Raw genomic sequence first — 23,485 nt, 5'->3', positions numbered from 1 at the left:
CGATTTTTTTTATTGAATAAAAATAACAAAAAATGGGTAGTTTTGTGAATATTGGTTGGGAGTGAATTAATAGAATAGTGTATATGTGCATGTCCTGCATTTTATCAGTGACTATTGTTTTTTTTTTTTTTTTAAATCATTTTACAAATTAAATTACATCCATTTTAGTTCCACAGGGAAAAAATGAAAATTACAACCAACCTTCTCCAATTTTCTCTATTCGCAAATAGTCGTCCATTGCTGGTGGGAGAGAGCAGTCAGATTACACGCCATATTTTTCCACTGGTTTTACCTTGTCAAATACCATCAACTATTCATTAAACTAGTAATACCAAGTGAAACACCGTGCCGAAAAACTAATATGCATGTTTGAAACGGCATATATTTTGCGTAAAGTATTTTACTAAATACATTCCTGAGTTCTTGTCTCAGTAATTAGTAGTTGAAAGTGAACTTTGACAAACACACCGGTTACCATCACCTCCACTAAGAAACTCTTGAAAATATACGTAATATTTAGTAACTACGACTAATTCACCTACTGAAGTTGGAAAATCTAGACTCCGTCACGAAATAAAATTGAAACGAAAACAATATAAGGGTAATTTACGAAGATAAATAAAGACAAAATAAGACAATATTACCCGTATTGGATGCTTTGCGTCGTTGCGTATGCGTTTTGTGAAACAGGTCAAGTCGCCACTCGAATACCGCTCGCACTAACATTTTTTGAATTAGACGCGACCCCATGTGTTAGAAAAGCGCCAATAAGATTGCGCTACGTTTTTCAAAACCACCAATCAAAACGGAAGTCTGTCGCATGGGTTTGTGCATAGGAGGAAAAAAATACTAAGAAAGCCGGAAACATTTCACAATAATTTTAATCCAGTCGTTCTTAACCTTGGCCCAAGAAGCCGAACAGCGTCCGGTTCTCGTTAAAGGAAATAAGCAACTAAATGGCTTCAGTTTTATAGCATTATTTGAATTTTGTAATATTTCAATGTGGACCTGTTGTTCATAATTTTTCAATTTTAATCTCATACTATAAAGTTTTTTTTTAATATTAACATTTTTCTCTTGGAACATTGCAATGTATGACAAAACATATGACATTAAAATGCAATCTGCCAAATTATATTTAAATATAATTTATTATTTGTTTTAATGGGCCCTGATGAATTTAAGTATGTTTTAAGAGAGAATAAAAATAATAGAAACTTGAAACGAGGCAAAGTGTCATGTGCTGCTGAATGGTGACGTGCATGTTAATATAAAAAAAACTTTATATATATATATATATATATATATATATATATATATATATATATATATATATATATATATATATATATATATATATATATATATATATATATATATATATATATATATATATATATATATATATATATATATATATATATATATATATATAATATATATAAAAATACACATATCTATATATATATATACACATCTATATACATACACATATACCCATACACACGCATACACATACACACATATACACATACACACATGTACACATACACATTTGTACACGTATATATATGTATATATATATATATAAATATCACTATATATATATCACTAACTACAAGAACAATTCCATGTCTGTAAACGCGAATGTCTCACTAGCGGAGGAACTGAACCATTTCTTTGCCCGCTTTGAATCTGACAAATCAAACCAAGTGTCAACACTCCCACCACCACCCTGCGACAATACACTGGAGTTTCAGGAACAGGAAGTGAGACTGGAAATGCAGTCTGTGAACACCAAGAAGGCTGCTGGTCCAGACGGAATACCTGGCAAAGTGCTCAAAGCCTGTGCTGAACAGCTGGCAGGAGTCTTCACGGACATTTTCAATCGGTCCTTGCAACAATCCATCGTTCCTGCCTGCCTAAAATCTGCCACCATCATTCCTGTCCCCAAAAAGCCAACCATCGGCAGCTTGAACGATTACAGGCCTGTTGCTCTCACGCCTGTGATCATGAAGTGCTTTGAAAAGTTGGTGGCCCGACACATCAGAAAGACAATCCCCCCCTCAGTTGACCCGCACCAGTTTGCTTATAGGGAAAACAGGTCCACTGAGGATGCTATCGCCGTGGCTCTTCACACAGCACTGAGCCACCTGGAGCACCAGGGAAACTATGTGAGGATCCTTTTCATAGACTACAGCTCAGCCTTCAACACCATCAAGCCGGACATCCTGAAGGACAAACTCTACCACCTTGGACTATCCTCTTCAATCTGCTGCTGGATAAAGAACTTCTTGACTGGCTCACCACAAGGCTGTGTACTGAGTTCTCTCCTGTACTCCCTGTACACATACGACTGCATACCAGCCCACCAGTCAAACTCTATCATCAAATTCGCCGACGACACCACTGTGATCGGACTCATCTCAGGCGGGGATGAGTCAGCTTACAGAGACGAGGTCGACAAACTGTCTTCTTGGTGCTCGGCGAACAATCTTACACTAAATACCGCAAAGACTAAAGAAATAATCCTGGACTTTCGCAAGCGCAGCACAGACCTGGCCCCACTCCTCATTAACGGAGTATGTGTAGACAGGGTCCAATCGTTCAAATTCCTGGGAGTCCACGTCACGGATAGGCTCTCCTGGTCCACAAACACCACAGTGTCAGTGAAGAAGGCCCAGAAACGACTCAACTTTCTCAGGGTACTGAGAAGGGACAAGTTGGACACCAAGCTTCTGGCAACCTTCTACAGAGCCACTGTGGAGAGCATCCTGACTTACGGCATTACAGTGTGGTATACCGGAAGCACGGCAGCAGACAAAAAAGCCATACGGAGGGTGATAAACACTGCCCAGAAGATCGTCGGCTGCTCTCTGCCATCGCTAGAAGACATTGCCAACCCCCGATACCTCAGAAGAGCCGGGTCCATTGTTGGAGACCCATACCACCCTGGACACGGCCTGTTCCAGTTGCTTCCATCTGGCAGACGCTACAGGTCCTACAAAGCACGGACAAACTCAAACTCAAGGACAGCTTCTTCCCAACAGCCATCAGGTCTCTGAACCTGCAGCAACACGTGACGTGACGACTACACATATCCCTACTATGAAATTAAGTCAAGTCGAATTGAAGTAACAGGAAGGTCGTTTGGTGCAGATCTACCTTCCACAGGATGACTGAGGGAGGGTAAGTATAAAGACTGAGAGGTAAGTGATCCATCTTATTCTTGTTGGCATCGGTGAGGCAACTTGTAGTCGCCGGAAAATGGCGCTCAAGGCGGAGAGCTAACAAGTATGAATATGTCATAAATAAATGTCATAAATGTGTCTGGCCTGGGAAGACGAACTTGTGGAGAAGCACTATACAATTTCGTCATACGCTGCTGAGGGTACGATGACTACTAGGCTTTTTGTCAAGTCAATGATGACGACAATGCCTATGTCTGATTTTCATTTTTCATATATATATATATATATATATATATATATATATATATATATATATATATATATATATATATATATATATATATATATATATATATATATATATATATATATATATATATATATATATATATATATATATATATATATATATATATATACATATATATACGTGTACAAATGTGTATGTGTACATGTGTGTATGTGTGTATGTGTATATGTGTATATGTGTATATGTATGTATGTATGTATATAGATATGTATATATATATATATATATATATATATATATATATATATATATATATATATATATATATATATATATATATATATATATATATATATATATATATATGTGTGTATATATAGATATGTGTATTTATATATATATATATATATATATATATATATATATGTGTGTATATATAGATATGTGTATTTATATATATATATATATATATATATATATATATATATATATATATATATATATATATATATATATATATATATATATATATATATATATATATATATATATATATATATATATATATATATATAATCATCTAATGGACAATTAAAAGCCCTGAAGGAACAAACATTGTGAAACTGTAACATTTGTGTCATTCTCAATACCTTTGGCCATGGCTGTAAAATACAGAGTAATCACCATGATCTCAGCTGTCCTTTTGCTTGCTTTGGGGCTCTACACCTACGATCATAACAAATTAACACTTAATGTGTAGGAGTAATAGTGATAAAATGGACATTAAAGGTAATATACTACCAAAAGAGCTGAGTCTGTAGAGACCGCTGTTCACCAAATAACCAAGAGGATGACACTCCCTTCTTTTCTCAGAGGAATGCACTTCTGAGAAACCAGGTCCCCCCCACACCTTACGGATGTTGAGCACAGTACGATGGACTGCTGACAAGTCATAGAACGGCTTTTTGCTTTGTCCTCAACATGTATAATAATGCCTGCAAAACAGACTGGCATTCTATTGTCTCTGCTATGACTAAGATCGACTGTACCCGTGTGCTGTCGGCTATTCCTCTGAAAGGTTAATAAAGTACTCTTGCTCTTGTTTGAGTTCTTATCTGGGAATGAACATGCATTGAATGGAAATAATGAGTGAAAAGGTGTTTTTTTTGTTCCTAAGATGGTGCTGGAGGCGGCAGCAGTAGCTCTGTCAGCTCTTATTCGTTTTTGTGTTTTACAGCCTTTCTATCTTTTGTTATTAAATTTTAATATTTCTTAATTCATTCTTGTTTACTTTACTTTGCACTTTATACATTTTACTTTAATGTTTTTTACAACTTGCTTTCTTCTATGAAGTTGGTTTTCTTTCTGCTAGTTCTTTTTTGGAACCATTCAGCCATGCTTCCTTTCAGGAGCGGCTCGTTTGCCCCTCCTGGCTTGACGTCATTTTCATTTCAGCTGTGTTCAATTACATGATTACGTTCCTGAGTTATTTAAGGGCTACGGTTAGTGTTAGTCGTTGTCGGAATGACTTCGCATCATGCTGACGCCACTACCTACACGCCACGCCGAGACGTAGCCTACGGCGCTTTATGGTAGATTACTACATGTTTCATTTCAGTTGCATTTGGTTTATTCAAACACCTGTTGTTTTGTAAGTTTTGTTGAGTTACAGTGTACCCTCGCTACTTTGCGGTTCAGCTATCGCGGACTCAGAGCTTCGCGGATTTTTTTGGGGAAAAAAATAAAAAATACAAATACAAATATTACATTGAAACAACATATTTTTCAGTTTTTTTGTTATAACATGAATTTCACTCTCTCTACCCGTATTCTATATGGTGTACTGTATACAGGGGGGTAATTTTTTTTTTAATTAAACAAAATAATTAAAAAAATAAATTTGGAACAAAATTCAAATTAAGCATTTTTTGAAGGGGAATCCCTACTTCGCGGAAATTCACTTATCGCAGGTGGTCCCGGTCCCCAATAACATAAGGATAAGCGAAAGAACACTGTATTAAACCAAGCCAACAATGAGAACAGAACGTTCTCAATCTCTCCAGCGCCACCGCGTATAGGTAACAATTCCCCCGGTCGCGCCATGTAGCATGGCAGACCGTAACAGATCAATCCGACCAAATGGAGCCACCCATGCTCGTGCCGACGCGCTCGTCGACACCAGCCATCCTCTTTCAAGCCACCAGACCACATGGAATTAATGAGAAGCCCCTCAAGCTCACATGGGGAGTTCAATATGGACACGCCGTGGGGGAGGCACCGCAGTTAATCTCCCATGTTATTTGATGACAAGATCCAATGGATCTTATTCTCAATGGAGGGACTCCGATTATTCTGATGAGGATGACGGTGAGCTAATTGATTTTTTTGCCGGAGATTCTGACTCGGACAGTGATTTTTTAGATCAATCCGGGTCCCGATACGCTCCATCGGAGAATGATGACCCTTACTTTTTGCCGATTATTCCAACCCGGATTACACCGACCAGCCTCTGCATGGTCGGCATGCCGCCTACAGTGGGCCACCGCGTGGCGGCCATAGGAGAGGCTCAGGGAGGAGCTTCGACCTCCGGCCGTCTTGTCTGTGTGGGGAGGCGCAGCAGCGAGATTTTTCACCTTGTCGTCTGGCCATCTACAATGGGCCACCACGTGACGGCGGGTGTGCTGTGCCATCCTCCCGGAGGAGGCGGCGAGCGCCGTGCCGCAGGCCGAAGCGAAAGGAGGGCCTGGACACTCGAGCCCCTGACCTAGTTCCTCGCCCGACCTCGCCCATCCAAGCTCCTCGCCCGACCACGCCGTTCCAAGCATCCCAAATTCCTGTGCCGAAGCCACGCAAACACCTCCCGTTGCCACTGGGGCCACCAGTCGCACCCGTTTCAAAGCCACGAACCAGGCTTCTGGTGCCAGCTCGTCTGCCAAGCACTGTTCTGCTAAGCACCGTTCTGCCTAGCACCGTTCTGCCTAGCACCGTTCTGCCAAGCACCGTTTTGCCAAGCACCGTTCTGCCAAACGCCGTTCTGCCAAGCACCGTTCTGCTGAGCACCGTTCTGCCAAGCACCGATCTGCCAAGCACCGTTTTGCCAAGCACCGTTCCACCAAACACTGTTCCGGCAAGCACCGTTCTGCCAAACACCGTTCTGCCAAACACCATTCTGCCAAACACCGTTCTGCCAAGCACAGTTCTGCCAAACACTGTTCTGCCAAGCACCGTTCTGCCAAGCACCGACCGCTCTGCTCATCTCGTTTCTGGCCAGCGCGGACGCCCCGCCGGACCGGCTACGCCCACGCCTCATTTCTGGCCGGCGCGGACGCCCGCCGGACCGGCCACGCTCACTCCTCGTCACCGGCCTGCGTGGACGCCCGCCGGAATGACCACTGCCTCGTCTCGTTTCTGGCCGGCGCGGACGCCCGCCGGACCGGCCACGCTCACTCCTCGTCATCGGCCTGCGCCGACGCCCGCCGGAATGACCACTGCCTCGTCTCTTTTCTGGCTGGCGCGGACGCCCGCCGGACCAACCACTTCCTTGTCGTTCACAGGCTGGCGTGGACACCCCCCAGACGACGACCGTAACACTTCCGCTATTATACACATGGGATCAGCTGTGTACAATACGCAGCAAAAAGAGCAACACCTCGATGCCGCTGGGAATCCAGAGCTGGACAAAAGTACCGGGACAAGAAGTGTTGCTTTAGAACAGATACCAATTACGGCCCGCGGGCCTGTTGGGCTTTTTAATCCGGCCCGTTAGGCTTTTTAATCTGGCCTGTTGACGTTGTCCAAATGATGTTTTTTCCCCCCAAGATGGCGCCGTTACGCGGTAACCAGTGCCAGTAGCTCTGTCCACGCTCATTTGTTTTTCGTGTTTTACAGCCCCTCTATTTTTTTTAAATACATTTTTAATATTTCTTTATACATTTCTTTTTACTTTACTTTGTACTTTATACTATTTTACTTTAATGATGAGTGATGAGTATGTTAATAATTTAGTCATTTTTTTCTGTTTATGTTTCATATGTACTGTTAATGGCTGCAGATTTTTATATGTATTGTATCTTGTGCTGACCCGGCCCATATGTCGAATTTTTATAGTCAATGTGGACCCCGGGCCAAAAAGTTTGCCCACTCCTGCGTTACAAAAGTAGGGGTCATCACTATCCTCCGGTGGAGCGTATCGGGCCCGAATTGGTCTAGGAAATCACTGTCCAAAACTCCGGCAAACAAATTATCAAAATATTCAGAGTCCGTCCATTGAGAAAAAAATCCGCTGGAGCTTGACATCAGGTAACATGGGCAGTGAACTGTGGGTGTCGGCACCTGGGTATCATGACTTAACTGTACTGGCAGGCCAGTTCGACGGGCTGAGCGGTAGGAGGGTGTAAGGGTGGGTGGAGGATCAGAATTTCCTCCGAGCCGGGATTCTTGTGCTGCAAATATGTCCCTCGTGTCCATTATACATGTGTCCATTATAAATCCCCTAAATGATTCTGAAGGGTTTTTCATTAATTCCATGTGGTCGGGGGGCTTCAAGGAGGATGGCTGACATAGAGACGAGCATGGGCGGCATCCCGTTGGGTCCATGTGGTCGGAACGATCTGTTGCAGTCGTGCCGCGTCAACATGGCGTGGCCGGGGGAGGTTGGACCCATTCGCAGGAATGTGGGAATGAACGGGACGGTCCTTTCTCATGGTGGTAGGTTTGATGACTCAAAACAAGGTTTAAAAACAACAAGGGCTTGAATATACCAAACGTAACTGAACCGAAGCATGGGGAATAATACCTTGTAGCGAAGTATGCTAAGACACGGCGTGTCGTGCAGGAAGTTACGTCATGGATATACGCAATATCCGATAGTGACTACCACTTCCGTCGCACTTAAATACCTGCATCAGGAAGTAATCAAGGATTGTCTGCAGTTGATTGTTGTTGTTGTTGTAGAGGCAGCGCCCAGGTGGCCCTAACATAGGGTACGCCTGGCTAGCGCTAGCACCTTGGACGGCTCAGTCACCAGCACGTCCAGGGGGGTGAGGCGACACCGAAGATCTGGAGGCGGAGGGAAGAAAGGCCGGGGCAACGCTGGAGCCAATGTTCGAGGTCTTGCGTCTCTTCCCGGCAGAGGGGGCAGGTTGGGTCGAGGGTGGGGTTGAGAAGGTGACGGTAGGCTCTCAGGCTTGGGTGGTGGCCCGAGCGGAGGCGGGCGATGAGAACCGCGTCGCTCCGGTTCTTCACGCGCGCACAGTCTAGGCACCAGTTATATTTTGGGTAGACGACCGCTGCGCGATGATCCGGTCTTGGTGGATTGTCGCGAATTAGTCGTCTGATGGCTGCCTTGGCTGGGGCGAATGAGATTGGTCGTGGCTCATCGACCTTGGAGGAGGCGGCTTCTTTCGCTAGGGCGTCTGCCATCTCGTTCCCAGGCAACCCGCAGTGACCTGGGGTCCACAGGAGGGCTGTCCGAGCCCTGCGCTGGTTCAGCAGACGACGGATTTCGCCGGTGTCGGCCGAGTGGCTGGCGATGGCAGTCAGGAGTGATTGACTGTCCGAGCACACTGCGACGTCACCAGCTATGTTCGTGTCAGTTAGCCATTGCAGGGCCATCGTCATGGCCGCCTTCTCTTCCTCGAAGGAGGACGTGAAAGGGGCCCCACGCATCGGCTTTGAGTGCGTGGTGATTGGGTCTGCCGGATCTCCAGTGGTGACGATCATCGCCGCCCCGCCGGCCCTTGTTCCATCGGTAGCAGAGCCGTCGGTGTAGATGGTGACCTCTGGTGCGACTGCACGGATGGCGGAGATGGCACGTTCCCGAAGGACTGGCGGGGGATCGAGTTTTGTGGCACTCCCAAGGGTTGCAGAGACCGTCCAGAGGTCGGTTTTTCTGCCAGCCCCAGTCTTTTGTGGTCAGAGAGGCAAGGATGCGGTTTCGGGAAGCCACTGTCTTGGTGACGGCCTTCACGTGTGGCCCGAAACTCAGGTACCTGTCGAGCTTTACCCCAAGGAATTTGGGGGTGGGGTTGAAGCGCAGGCTCGTTGTTCCCACAGTGACGGACGGGGTCCAGGAAGCCTCCCTTGGGTCGGTTGAGAAGAAAGTGACCTCACTCTTCGAGGCACTCAACTTCATCTTCTTTTTGCAGCTCCACTCGCAGACAGCTCCGACTGCGTTCTAGATCGCCGCCTCAGCGTCTTCCTTGCGTGTACTCTGTGCCAGCAGGGCAACATCGTCGGCATAAAGCGCGATGTCGACATCTGCTGGGATGACTCTTCGGAGGTTGTTGATGTATAACACGAAGAAGAGGGGTGCAAGGACAGAGCCTTGGGGGAGACTTTGGCGCAGTGGAACGGACTCTCCCCGTTTATTAGGACCCTGGCTCGGCGGTCGGAGAGGAAGCTCTTTAACCACCGGGAAGTTTGGGCTGGCATGCCTGCGTCCAGCGCCGTCAGGAGGAGATCCTCCTTCCAGACACGGTCGTAGGCTTTGCTGTAGTCCAGCAGGGCCATCACTCCGCGGAGCGGTTTTTTCCGTTGGAAGCCGTCGCTAATGGTCTGCGTGACGTGGAGGATCTGGTCTTCGCAGCTCCTCAGTGTGCGGAAGCCCGTCTGCTCTCTGCAGATCCAACCTCCGGTTTCTGCCTCGTAGTACACTCGGTTGTGGATGATTCTCTCGAGGGTCTTCACCACGCACGAGGTCAGGCTGATTGGACGATAGGAGGGGATGTCACTGGCAGGTTTGCCAGTCTTCCTGAGAGGTAGGATGGTTGCCTCTCTCCATGCCTGCGGGCAGGAACCGGACCTGAAGGATTCATTGAAGATTCCCAGGAGTTCCCGCCTGGCCGCAGGTCCCAGCGCCTTGATGAAGGATGGGGGGGATATCGTCAGGGCCTGGGGCGCTCGTCGGTCGCATCTGATGGATTGCAGTTTTGAGCTCCCGCTCGCTGAAATCCGCGCAGCTCTCGCCGTCAGCTGATGGGGCATCCAGCCGTTGCTTCGCTTCTCGGATGCGGCGTCGTTCTTCTTTGGAGAAGGAGAGTCTGCACACTGCGGCATAGTGCTTTTCAAAAACATCGGCTTTCCCCACGTTGGTGGTGTAGAGGCGGCCGTTGTGTTGCAAGGACTCAGTGAGCGCGCAGTTATCTGATCCGCTGAGAGAGCGGATCAATCGCCACGTTTTGCTGGTGTCCGGGTTGAACTCCAGCTCCTCCAATAGGGCAGCCCACTTTGCTTCCTTGGCCGACCGGGTGAGTGAGTTCACTTTTCTGCAAGCGGCCAGCCAGTCTTCTCTGTGGGTGCTATGGAGCGGCGTAGGCGATTGCGGTCTTTGATAGCAGATCTCTCGTCAGCCGACATCCAGGTATTGCTCGTCTTGCCTCTCCGGGATTTGCCAACGACGCGCTTCCCCACCTCCTTCAACAGAGTCGTGAAGCGGGAGAGGCGGTTGGTCAGCGGCGGGGGCGTGTTGGTTCCAAAACTCAGTACTGCATCTTCTACGTCTTGAGTGAAGGTTGCCCAGTCGACGTCTTTGTGGTTCCACCGTGCCGTTGGTAGGGGCGGGCACGACGGGCGGACGACACAGGCCACTGAGATGGACAGGGGTAGGTGGTCGGATCCAATGTCCTCATCAACAGTCCATTCGGCATGGTTGGCGAGCCGCGGGTGGGCAAAGGTGAGGTCGGGTGTGCTAAGCCCGCCGGTGCTTCGGTTCATCCTTGTTGCCGACCCGTTGTTAAGGAGTGTGATGGAGTTCCTCAGCAGCCAGTCCTCGATGTCGGCCCCACGCTTGTCGCTTGGCTGGTTGTAGTCCCAGAGGCCGGAGTGGGCGTTTAGGTCACCGCCGATGATCACGTCGGTGTTCGCCCCGATCCAGGTGAGGTCCAGTTCGGAGTTTGGTCCCGGATCTCGGCATGGGGGTTCGTAGAGGTTGTGCACCGTCAGCCAGCGGTGCCGGGTCACACGTACCTTGATCGTGGACGACTCCAGGAGGCCCCGCAGGGAGGCGCCCAGGTTCATGAAGGAGAGGTCGTCTTTGATCAGGGTCATGAGTCCACCCCCGGGTTGGTCTTTGGGGCGGTCGGCACGGACGACAGCATACCCCGGGAGGGTCGGGGTGGAGTCTTTGGCCCGCAGCTTGCTTTCCTGGATCAAGCAAATGTCGTACTTGCCTTCGACCATCCGCTTTTCTAGCTCGGCAGACTTTGTCTTCATGCCGTCAGCATTCCACTGCAAGGTGCGCAGCGTGGATCTCTTGGCTACGTCGGGATGTCCGTCTTTGGTTTTGGGAAGGGTAGGAGGCGGTTTGGAGGGTTGGGTTGGGGTTGGGAGGTAGCCGGTGTCGGGGTGGTGGCACATTGTGGGCAGGACCAGGTGTCAGATGGCCTCATAGTTGCCGCAGCATCACGGGTAGTGCCTGAGCAGGACCGGTGGTAGGGGGCTCTGCAGGCTCGATAGGTGAGGGGCTGGGTCGTCTTGGCGATGGTACGCTGGCAGCCGGTGCATTTCACTTTGTGCTGGGAGTCAGACGGGGGTTGAACTGCAAGGTCGGCCGCAACGCGGCCGGCGACTGTCTCGATTCGGGGCCTGTGCAGTGGGCATCTCCATGGGGACGCCTCGGGGGTGTCTCCACGGCAGCGCCTTCCGCGGTGGGTCATCACTCCACAACTGGTTTCCGCGCAAGCAAGGAAGCGGATCCCAGTCTTGATTGCCTTATTGCAGATGCAACAAATCCGCCCTCCCGAAGGGGGAGGGGCGGGAGGTTGGCCTCCGTGGGCCACGCACCTCCAAGGGCCGGTCTGCAACTGCCGGGAGAGGCCGCTGCAGGCCGACTGTTTGTGGCATAGGGCGGGGCAGGTAGGGGCGGAGCAATGGTGCGAAGGTTGGCCGTGAAGGTTGGCCGCGGCGGATCGGACGGTGGCAGTGGTGGCAATCTCCGTCAGGTCCCGGGTTCGTTTCGACATATCCGGCAAGGAGGAGGAGGCGGGAGGCCAGTACCGGATACCAGGCCCCCCCATCTCAAAAAGGGGAGGGGGGGAGACTCCAGGGTCTCGGTGGCGCCAGCTCCCTGACCGGGCCGATGGTCCGAGTCGTGGGGTGCGCGCCTGACGAAGTACATTCTCCCAGGGGTCTGGTTGAATGGAAGGGGCCACAAAGAGGCTGTGCTTGTTCCTTTCCGTCTGCAGTTGATGAAATGATGTCTAGCCAGGAGGGGCAAACGAGCCGTTCCTGACACCCTGTCTCATGGGGTGCTCTTCTGCTTGAAGGTAATTTCAACAAACTTGTCTCAGCTGGTCTGCTATATGACATTCCCAACCAGGTTACGCTTGGCTTCGAAACCTCCCTGCAAAATTTCTTTCAGGGTCTTGATCAGGTCTGTGTCCAAAGAGCGTCAAATCTCTACTTCGTTTGATTTTGCCCATTTGATCTTATTCATTCTTGCTGGTTTCTGCTTGTGGCTCTGTTCTGTGTGAGATGGTGTGGGCTGGGTCTTGGTGCGGTGCAAGGTCACTGTTGGCCTCTATGATGGCACTTCATCTTTCCCTGGTGGATTTGTAGTCCCCTCTACATGGTCGCCTTTTTCCATCCGCAAGCACACTTTCAGAGCATCTTCTCATTAACTGGAGTTCTGATGTGCTCGTTTTCCTTTTCCGTTGCCATAGTGAGTTCCATGTGGTCCGTCCTGTTAGGACCATCTTCCATCCAGCTTCTCAGGGGGCCTACAGTGTAAGGCCTCAAACCAGAATGGTGGCTGGTTGTGCCTGCCACCCAATCACTGGCACAGCCCCTAAAGAGTGGAGTGATACCAGTTGCAAGTCATCAGCCAAGAAGCAACATTTAAGGCCACCAGGAACCTGACCTTGCTGCTGGATCGTCTTATCAGTTCACTGTTAATTACCCTCTCGTATTTTCACATTGATTGCTTGTTGATCAACGATCTCTGTTTGCTCTCAGGATTTCGACCACGCCAAGCCCCCGCAGACCAAGGATAACAGAACAAGGATCAGCGGAACAAGGATCAACGTAACAAGGACAACGGAACAAGGACAACAGACCAAGGATAACGGAACAAGGATCAATGGAACAATGACAACGGACCACAGATCAACGGACAACGACCACGCTTCCTACCCCGGTACCTGCCACACCGACGCCAAGGGAAAGACGACCTTCCTGCACAGCCAACTACCCACCAACGCTATCCCCACATGTGTTCGCCAGCTACGTAGACGAGCCAAATAAAGATTTGGAAAAGAACTCAGCACTTACCCTCGCCCGCTTTGGGGTCCGCACCCTCGATCATAACATACAGGTTGTTTCTTCCTAGGGTTCTTCGTGGTTAACGGTGGGTGTCCTTCATACGAGGGATTAGTGGGTTGCGTAACTAGCCGCCCATTCCTGGTGCGGTCTTTCCCTGCTGTCATCCAGTGTTTCCTGGCTGCTCTCCAGTCTTCCATCGACCCCAACTGCCTTGTTCACGGTAATCACTGGGTTTCCAGAAATTCAGTTGATGTACAGGTAGGTGTTTTTTCCTGCTTGGCATTGCTGCTTGTACCACCTCCTCAGTGCCCAGGAGTCAGATGCAGGGTCATCTATACTATATTGATATTCACTCATAATAATGATTTCACTAATAAACTTTAGGGCAAGTCTGGTCCTGAATCACCTGATCAACTCATCATTATCCTGACCAGAAGCTTCATACTGATCCCGATTATTTGATTCATGTCTGTTGGTGGAGGGAGATATGGAAAACAGACTGGATATGGACTCTTGAGGATCGGACTTGGCCACCCCTGCTCTAGGGTTTTAGTCAGTCTCCTAAAATAAGGGGGTAGGGGGGATTTACACATTCACATTTATCCAAAATCTTTTTATATGCAAGTAACTAAATTAACCTGACAATTAATTTCTGAAATTAACCACAAATTGTTTTTATCTGTTGATGTTGAAGTGGGTAATGGGTAGAAATGTAATTATATTTTTATTTTATGGCTAACTATTGAAAAAACATTGATTAAGAAAGTTTTGTCGGAGATGATAAACAAACTAAAAAGAAAATGGAATCTTAAATTTTTACAAAAAGCTACCTGATTGGGGTATTTTTAATTTAAAAAAATGAGTTTAATATGCAACGCGATATACACTTTTGTATAAATTGGGACTTTTTGATTATTAATATGCATTTTATAAGTTATGTGGGTTAATTGCTGTTAAGTGCACAGTTATGTAGTCAGGCTTAAAATATTAAACCTGACGAACAGGTTGGTTAAATCTTAGTGGGTTCAATTCTGTTAAGAATTATAAATGTAAACATTTGTTTCTGAATATCAATTGATTTGAATGTAGCTATTGCAGAGAACGAGAAAGCTGTTTTCCTGAGGAAAAAGCAGCCTGGTTTGCCTTTTGTATTTTTCCTATTTTTTGTATGTTTAGTTAATTCGTCTAATTCCCCGAAAGAAAAGAAAACTATGAATTCCTCTTCTGTACTCCCTGTACACATACGACTGTACACCAACCCACCAGTCCAACACCATCATTAAATTTGCTGATGACACCACTGTGGTCGGACTCATCTCAGGAGGGGATGAGTCGGCCTACAGAGATGAGGTCAACATACTGTCTTCGTGCTGCTGGGTGAACAATCTCACACTGAACACCACGAAAACTAAAGAAATAATCCTGGACTTTCGCAAACCCAGCATTGATGTGGTCCCACTCCTCATAAATAGAGTATGTGTAGACAGGGTCCAGTCCTTTAAATTCCTGGGGGTCACCGTCATGGATAAGCTCTCATGGTCTACAAACATCATGGGAGTGGTGAGGAAGTCTCAGAAATGACTCCATTTCCTCAGGGTACTTAGGAGAAACAACTTGGATACCAAGCTTCTGATAACCTTCTATAGAACCACTGTAAAGAGCATCCTGGCATACTGCATCACAGTGTGGTATGCACGGCGGCAGACAAAATGGCCATGCAGAAAGTGATAAACACTGCCCAGAGGATCGTCGGCTGCTCTCTGCCCTCACTGGAAAACATTGCCAGCCCACGTTACCTCAGCAGAGCCAGGAACATCATGGGGGACCCATACTACCCTGGTCACAATCTGTTCCAGCTGCAGCCCTCTGGCAGACGCTATAGGCCCACAAAGCACGGACAAATAGGCTTAAGGAGAGTTTTTTCCCCACATCCATCAGGACTCTAAAATTGCGGTAACACTACACATTTTCTTCTGAGGTAATATGAATAGATGTTTGGGTGGTGATCTGCCTCCTGCTGGCTGACTGAAGGTAAGTGAAAGACTTTGAGAGGTAAGTGACCCACTCGAGGGGGGCTGACGCGAAGTATCGAATGCCAAATTACGAGTCCGTAACTATGACATATTTAGGTCTTTTGCCGAGGAAACGCACCTTATGGAGAAGCACTACCAATTTTGCCATGCGCAGTTTCTGGGTGTGATGACAAGTAGGCTTTTGTTGTTGATGATGACGACAAGGCCTATGTCCAATTATTATTATTATTATTTAATATTAAAAAACAAATTGAGTTCCTAATCTTAACAAAAAAGCAATGATTATAATAAGATTCCAGCTAGTATACTGTTAGGTTCATCAATAATTATACTTTAATATAATTTTAAAACAATACAGGGGGACTTCTGATTCAATTATATACATTTAATTAAATTGGCATCTCAGATGATCTACTTGCTAGGGAGAATACATTCCGACATCATACTCGTCACAAACTAAAATTCTATCGTGCGGTAATTTCTCCTGGCCATTTAAGGCCATGAATCAAAACAATTAAGGTCGGAACTCAAAAACACTCCATTGGAAATTAAACAAACAAGCCTCCATTCGGCAAAACAATTCCATAAGAGCGTCACGATTTATGACAATATGCGAGTAATCATGTGTGGATAACGATCACGCTGCATCAGCATCTTCTTAAGCGTCCCTCTAGGTCTGCATTCTGGGGTAAAGGTCAGTCCTATCTTCCAGGTAACAATCCTTGGAACGAGGAATCAGTGACTTGTTCCGATCCCGAGCTCTCATACAAAAATGATTAAATGCATACATATAATAGTATTACAGAATTAATTTAACATTCCGCCGTTTTTATAAAATGTATGATGCTATTAATTATTTTATGGCAAATACAAAGAGGAATGTCAGTTGACTGCCTCAATTTTACCCGCATACTTTTTACTCGCATGGCTGGTCTGAAAAAGAAAGAACATAATCATTTTTGCCCAATTCGTCCTCGGAATTTCCATACCCCTGGACTTCATTGTATCACCAGTAGGCTGTCTAATGAGCAGATACAATCCTTGCTGTATCAACCCTAAGCCGGTCTAGCAAAAAGCGAAAGTAGGGAATAAGACAACATCCATACATTGTCAAAGTATCAGTCAAAACAGCTATTGATATCACCTCCGTGAAAGCCAATTGTTTTACATTTGGCGAAGGCCTTATCCCACCAGTCTGCCACAAGGTGGACAGTTCCACTTCAGAGTGCCCCTTCATTTCCGGTTGGGTTCAGGGTCAGGCCTTCAACGGCTCAGGTAAGGGACCCAATGGAGGGGACGTGTTGTTGAGTGCAACATTTTCAAACATTGCATACGCCCCCTGCTCCATCAAGAGGACATCAATCGTCAGAAGCATACCAGACGATTTTGTGGCCCTGGGACAGTCATGAGACTGGTGGCTGCCAGCTGCTCCTGCATTGCAAATCCAATTTCTTTTTTTTGGACATTGTAATGGATGTTATTCACCCTATTTATATTTTTATTTGGTGGAATCCAAAGAAAAATAGACTCCTGCTGCAATTTGCAAAACCAACCCAAAGTCGGATCGCCATCCCTCGATGAGGCTCAAGGTCGTCCAGTGAGGCCAGCCGCCACACCAAAATTCCGAGCTGCCAATTGTATCTCCTCCACTCTAAAATAGACACTGGTAAAAACAATGAAACCAAAGCACATAGTCCTGTATCTTTTTGACAGGAGTTAGATCATTTAATTTAGTTGCCCCACTTCTCCATCATAAGCCAAACCGTAGAATCAGTGGCACAGTTTGACTACCACACTCAGATTCAGACCATGCCCTGTAAGGTTCAAACCGGAAAAGTTAACACTGTGGAAAAATGTACTTGCTATTTACTGTGTAACAGGATAGACACTGTTTCAATATTTTTCTGTACAAGTAGGACACATTTTCATTTGTAAAGACACTTTTCCCGAAGAATGGTGGTTGAGGGAGTTGTTATATCCGATCGTATTTTCCCTTGTCTGGTCGTTTGTTTTAACCCTTTGTAAGATGGTTTAGACTCAATTGAAACGCTTTTGCATATGGAGACGTCAAAACCAATATAAAAGTGTTTCCTATAGTTTTATGGTATTGCTTGCTGAGCAATAATTTTTCCAATCAATATTGGAGTGGTTCCCACATTTTATTAAGTCAGAAAGCTTATCTTACCCGTCTTGACGACGGTGTTATTTATCACCCAGTGAGGAGTATTTAAAGCCACCAAGAACATGACCATGCTGCTGGATGGTCTCAATCAGTTTACTGTTAAGTAACCTCTTGTACTATCTCTTTGATTGCCTCTACTGATCTCGGACCTCTTGTTTTGCTCCCAGGATCCTGACCACGCTCAGCCCCACGACCATGGATCACGATCTCGTCTCACACCTTGTAACCTTTGCTCAGGACTCCACTACGTACTCCTCGGATATCGACCTTCGAGCCACGACTAACGACTCGCATATTTTACTCCCTTTGTGCCTCTGCCCGTCTCTTGGACGCTTTCAATAAAAGTTCCACATCCAGACTTGCTGTCTTTGCCTGCTTTGGGTTCCTCCGTCCTCGATCGTAACAGTGAAGAGTTCCAGAAAACATTTGACCTCTGTTTTTGCCAACAAAGGGTACATAACAGAGTATTGAGATGAACTTTTGGTATTGACCAAATACTTATTTTCCACCATGATTTGTAAATAAAATCTCAGCTCTGACACCAGCAGTTGCCATATCTTGATTCACAGGTTAGCGAAGAGCCTTATGCACCCATTAAAAGAGCCATAGTTTTTACTACCTCTGCTCTAGAACCACCCCAACCGTTTTGAGAGCAGGTGGCTAGGAACTGGTGTATTTTGATCTATTGTGTTTGCCGTAGCCTGACGGAAGACCCATTGCGCATACACAACAGATGATGGTTTGACAGGCACAACATGCAGAATGTCGGAATCTTTGGACGGTTGTATTTTACTTTCTTCGTCCTCGCGGATTTCCCTAAGGGACGAGGAAGCAGTAAGATTAACAATTGTATTACATAACCGTTGGCCTTCCAGGTTTGGAAGCAGAATATTTAGCAAAACATTGACTGTTTGGCCTGAATTTGGTATTTTTACATAGGTTCGATTCTCACTCCATGTAAGTGTGATTGTTAGCGTGAGTTGTCTGTTTCATTGAGCCCTTCCATTGGCTCGAAATCAATTCACGATGTCCCCCTCCTGCTTTCACTGGGGTCAAGCCATCGGACGTTCTTGTTGTCGTGGTCAAAATCACCCAGACGTTCAAAATAGCCCGCCCGCGTAATCCATTCAAAACAGCGTGGCGAAGCAGTTGACTTCCGCGAGCTCGAGGCGTCTAGAAACCCGGGCACCTTTAAACGCTCAAAAATACTAACGACAGTCAAAGAAACAGCAGCATATAGCACGAGCATTGTCATAATTTAAAAATCTAATAACCACCCAGCCGCTGGGGCATCTTATCATTTTTGTGATACTGTAAATATTTTTTTTCTCATAAATTCTAGCCAAGGTGTGCCAATCCTAGTCGTAGGTCTCCCTGAAATACTTACATACAGTAATACCTTGACATAAAAGTGGCCCAACATACGAGGAATTTGATATACGAGTAAAATTCCAAACAAATGTTTGCATTGAGATACGAGAAATTTTGATGTACAAGCATACCAGACAGTCAGGTGGCCGAGATGCGAGGGTCTTTTTCGACACGTCTCCCTCGTGCAAGGGTACCTACGGGTACTAGGCGTTGCAGTTTTTCCGTGTTTTATTGCGTTTGTCAGTGCAGAGTTAAGGGAAACAATGGGTCCAAAGCAAGCCAGTGCAATGAAGGGTAGTGCGAAGAAAAGGCATATGATGACAATTGATTTTAAGCACGAAATAATCGAAACACATGAGTAGTGTACGCGTGGTTGGGCTGGCTCGCCAATACGTATGGAGAACAGGAAGTTCGCCTCGAAAGCCGCAGTGGAATACATTAACCTCTTTGTCTTGGTTATTACACAAAAAGGCTTACATTTAGTGTAACGTAAGTTTAAAACTTTTTTTAAAGTGTGTTTTAATAATCTAAGTTCATTTAAGTTAAATTTAAAATGTATGTTATGTTACGAGCGCATCCGTCAACTCTCTGTTTCACCGCGTTGTACTGAATAATGTCTCATTTTACTATTAAACATCATAACCACAAGTAATTTGTTATGATGTTAGTAGATGGTGAAGATTTTCTGTAATTTCCTGTTTTTTGGTGTGTTTTTTTCAGAGGGTGGGAACAAACTAATTTGTATTTAGTTCACTTCTATGGGAAACGTTGATTTGGTATAAGAGTAAATAGACATATGAGCTTTGTCCTGGAGCACATTAAACTTGTATCTCTAGGTATGACTGTAGTCAAAATTATGCAATGGTTACATTTCTAGAAAAAATGAATTCTTATTGCTTCATGCTTACTTTGTCAAGGTTGCTTTTCTCCTTTTTGTTGGACTGTAAATCAAAGATTTGATTTGTTTTATTATTTATATATTATAAATATATTTATTATAATGTATAACTAGGCATTATATTTATACATTATTTATTTTTTAAATAATTTTTCATTATGGTTTTTAATCAGCCTTTTTACTGTCTTCATATGGTGTTAACTAGTATTTGATAGATACAATTCACGATAATTGTGCTTGTGTACTTCTATTTTTGTATAGGTGCGAAAACATGTAGTATGGTAGTAATAAACGGGTGATCCGACAACATTTAAAAAAAATATTGCTGCCATATCTATATTATCCGCAGTATTCGAGGGATTACTCTATAGCACTAACTATGGGATTTGATATATTGGGACTCGAGCTGGGAAAAAGCACCCTCATGCGTCCAAACACGCCTAGATGTCTTGGTACGAGATGTCAGGGCACCGTGGCTCATTGCTGCTGAAGTGCCCATCCCCTACTCGTTAGTTCCATCAAAAAGTGTAAAAATTGATTCAGAGATATTTCAAATTGATACGAGAAATGTGCAATGTAATATTGCGATATTTTGCCAAATTGATTTTAAAAACGCTTTTAATTCAAACTAATAATCGTTCCCCATTCAAAAAAAAATTAAAACATTTTTTTTTAATTTTCCTCAATTGCCACATTATTTTAATGAGTGACATTAAATATCAAATGTATAGAAAAAATATTTTTTGTTTGTTTTCCTGTTTATTCAAAACACTAAGTGGTTAGCATTTCTGCCTCACAGTTCTGAGATCGATGCATGGTAGGCTGACTCTCTAAACTGGGTGACATTTAAAATAAAATACCCAATGATTTTCTTTGTTAAATAAAATGAATCTGGACAATTCTAAAATCAAATTAGCCTACAGTGGGGCAAAAAAGTATTTAGTCAAACATGAATGGAAACGTGTGGAATTAGTCAAACATGAATGGAAACGTGTGGAATCATAGGCGCTGTTCAAAGTGCCTGCTTGTTGCAGTAGCTCCCTTTAGGATAAAGGATAAACAAATCTTTAAAAACAGAATACGAGTGAGGGTTTAATTCATTCGTTTTCTGTGTTTTTAAAACTTTTTTATCCTTTATTTTCACATTTGATTGTCTCTTAAGATTTTACTTGTTACTTTACTTTCTATATTATATTCCATACTTTAATGTTTTAAAGCTGTACTTTCAAGACTCTACTCCAGGACTCAAGTTGTGCAAGAGGCAGTCTTTGATCCATTAGTTTAGTTTATCTTTTTCTTTTTCATATTCTTTCTTACATTTTTGACCCACTCAGCCATGCCTCCGCTGTTATACACAAAGGATCAGCTAGCGCTAAGCAACACCTGGATCCCCCTGGACCTGGACCTCCCCGCTGAGTTAAAGAGGAAGAGAAGAGGATGCAGAGCTGGACGAAAATGTCAGGAAAGAAAGCGATGCTTCAGACCCAGCATTCCTTCTATTATTATGAGGAATGTAAGATCTCTCCCCGATAAGATGGAAAAGCTAACCGCGCTTACCAAACAACAATGACAATATCGGAAAATCTGCATTATTTGCTTCAGGGAGACCTGGCTTAATGAACTAACACCAGACTCTCTCGTCTCCTTGGATGGATTTCAGCTGGTGAGGGCGGACAGAGATACTGAGGAGAGCGGTAGGAAGAAAGGTGGGGGACTAGCTGTCTTTATTAATAGATGGTGCAGCCAATTACTGTGAAGGAGAAACTTTGCACTCGAGATATCGAGCGAGTAGCTGTTAGCATCAGGCCATTTACAGCGTATTTACAGGGTTCCCTCGCTACTTCGCGGTTCAGCCACCGCGGATTCAGCCACCGCGGATTCAGCCACCGCGGATTCAGCCACCGCGGATTCAGACCTTCGCGTTTTTTTTGGGAAAAAAAATACAAATATTACATTAAGACAACATATTATACAGTTTTTTGTTATAATATGAATTTCACTCTCTCTACCCGTATTCTATATGGTTTACTGTTTACAGGGGGGGATTAAATTAAATTCAAATTAAGCATTTTCGAAGGGGCATCCCTACTTTGTGGAAATTCACTTATCGCGGGTGGTCCCGGTCCCCATTAACCGCGATAACCGAGGGAACACTGTACCTCCTTCTCCCCACCTTCGCTCAGTATGTGAATTGCCACAGCAGGGAACTAAAAACTCTGGACGTGCTGTGTGCCAACACAAAAGAGGCATACAGTTCAGTCCCTCTGCCCCCACTGGGCCACTCAGACCACAACCTGCTCCATCTGATCCTCACCTACATCCCTATGGTGATGAAAATAAAACCTACCACAAGGATCATACAGAGATGGACCGATGAGACCAGCATGGTACTGAGGGACTATTTTGAGACCACTGACTTGGAAGTGCTGTGCAATTCACATGGGAAAAACATTGACAGCTTGACCCACTGCTTCACAGATTATATTAATTTATGTGTTGAGAACATTGTACCCTCCAAGAAGGTCCGTTGTTTCTCCAACAACAAGCCGTGGGTCACCAGGGATCTAAGGGCCCTCCAGAACAACAAGAAGAGCGCTTTTACGTCTGGAGAGAAAGAAAATAGGCCAGAAGGAGCTGAAGAGAGAGATAAGGAAGGGAAAGACCATCTACAGGAGGAAGCCAGAGAACCAACTCCAGAGAGGCAATACCAAAGAGGCCTGGAGGAGCTTTAAGACCATTTCGGGTCATAGTGGCAACAGTGAGAGAGATCCGGAGTCCGGAGACAGGGAGTGGGCCAATGAACTGACGCAGTTCTTTAACAGATTCAGTCCTGCCCATACTCCCCCTGATCGTCCCGACCGGAAGCAACTCTTCCCCCTCTTTCTCCTCCTCCTCTTCCTCCCCCTCTTCCACCAGTCCCTGCATTATTGGGAAACTGGAAGAGGCTGGAGTAAGGAACCACCTAGCCGCTTGGATCATCCACTTCCTCACTGACGGACAACAAAATGTGAGACTCCAAGACTGTACGCCTGATGCGGTAGCCTGCAGCACGGGGGCCCCACAAGGCACAGTGCTCTCCCCACTGCTCTTCTCCCGCTACACATCAGACTTCAAACATAATACACACACCTGCCACGACACCGCTATTGTTGGACGAGTGATGGACGGGAACGACCTAGAGTACAGGGGAGTCATCACAAACTAGACTGGTCCACAAACATAGATCCTACATAGTCCTGTATAAAATGAGCCAGAGCCCACTCTACCTACTGAGGAGTCTACGGTCCTTTGGAGTGTAAAGGA

General features: G+C 45.5%; 1 protein-coding gene across 2 annotated transcripts in view; it reads right to left on the bottom strand.

Moving 5' to 3' along the window:
* The window catches only part of cdk1 (cyclin dependent kinase 1), a 34,450-nt gene extending 33,628 nt beyond the window's left edge, over positions 1-822 (bottom strand). The window contains exons 1-2 of one of the 2 annotated variants that reach the window (XM_077729949.1): positions 645-815; positions 202-240 (exon numbers count right to left, since the gene is read on the bottom strand). In XM_077729949.1, coding sequence (XP_077586075.1) covers positions 202-240; positions 645-750 — 145 coding nt within the window. In that variant the 5' untranslated portion in view covers positions 751-815. Of the gene's footprint in view, positions 1-201; positions 241-644 lie in introns of both variants that reach the window. The other variant, XM_077729950.1, reaches the window with a different exon arrangement.
* Between the last annotated feature and the right edge of the window lie 22,663 nt (positions 823-23,485).

The sequence above is a fragment of the Stigmatopora nigra genome, chromosome 12, assembly GCF_051989575.1.
Source record: "Stigmatopora nigra isolate UIUO_SnigA chromosome 12, RoL_Snig_1.1, whole genome shotgun sequence".
NCBI classification, from domain to species: domain Eukaryota; kingdom Metazoa; phylum Chordata; class Actinopteri; order Syngnathiformes; family Syngnathidae; genus Stigmatopora; species Stigmatopora nigra.
Note: the sequence above shows the minus strand (reverse complement) of the source record. Positions and strands in the feature narration are given on the sequence as shown.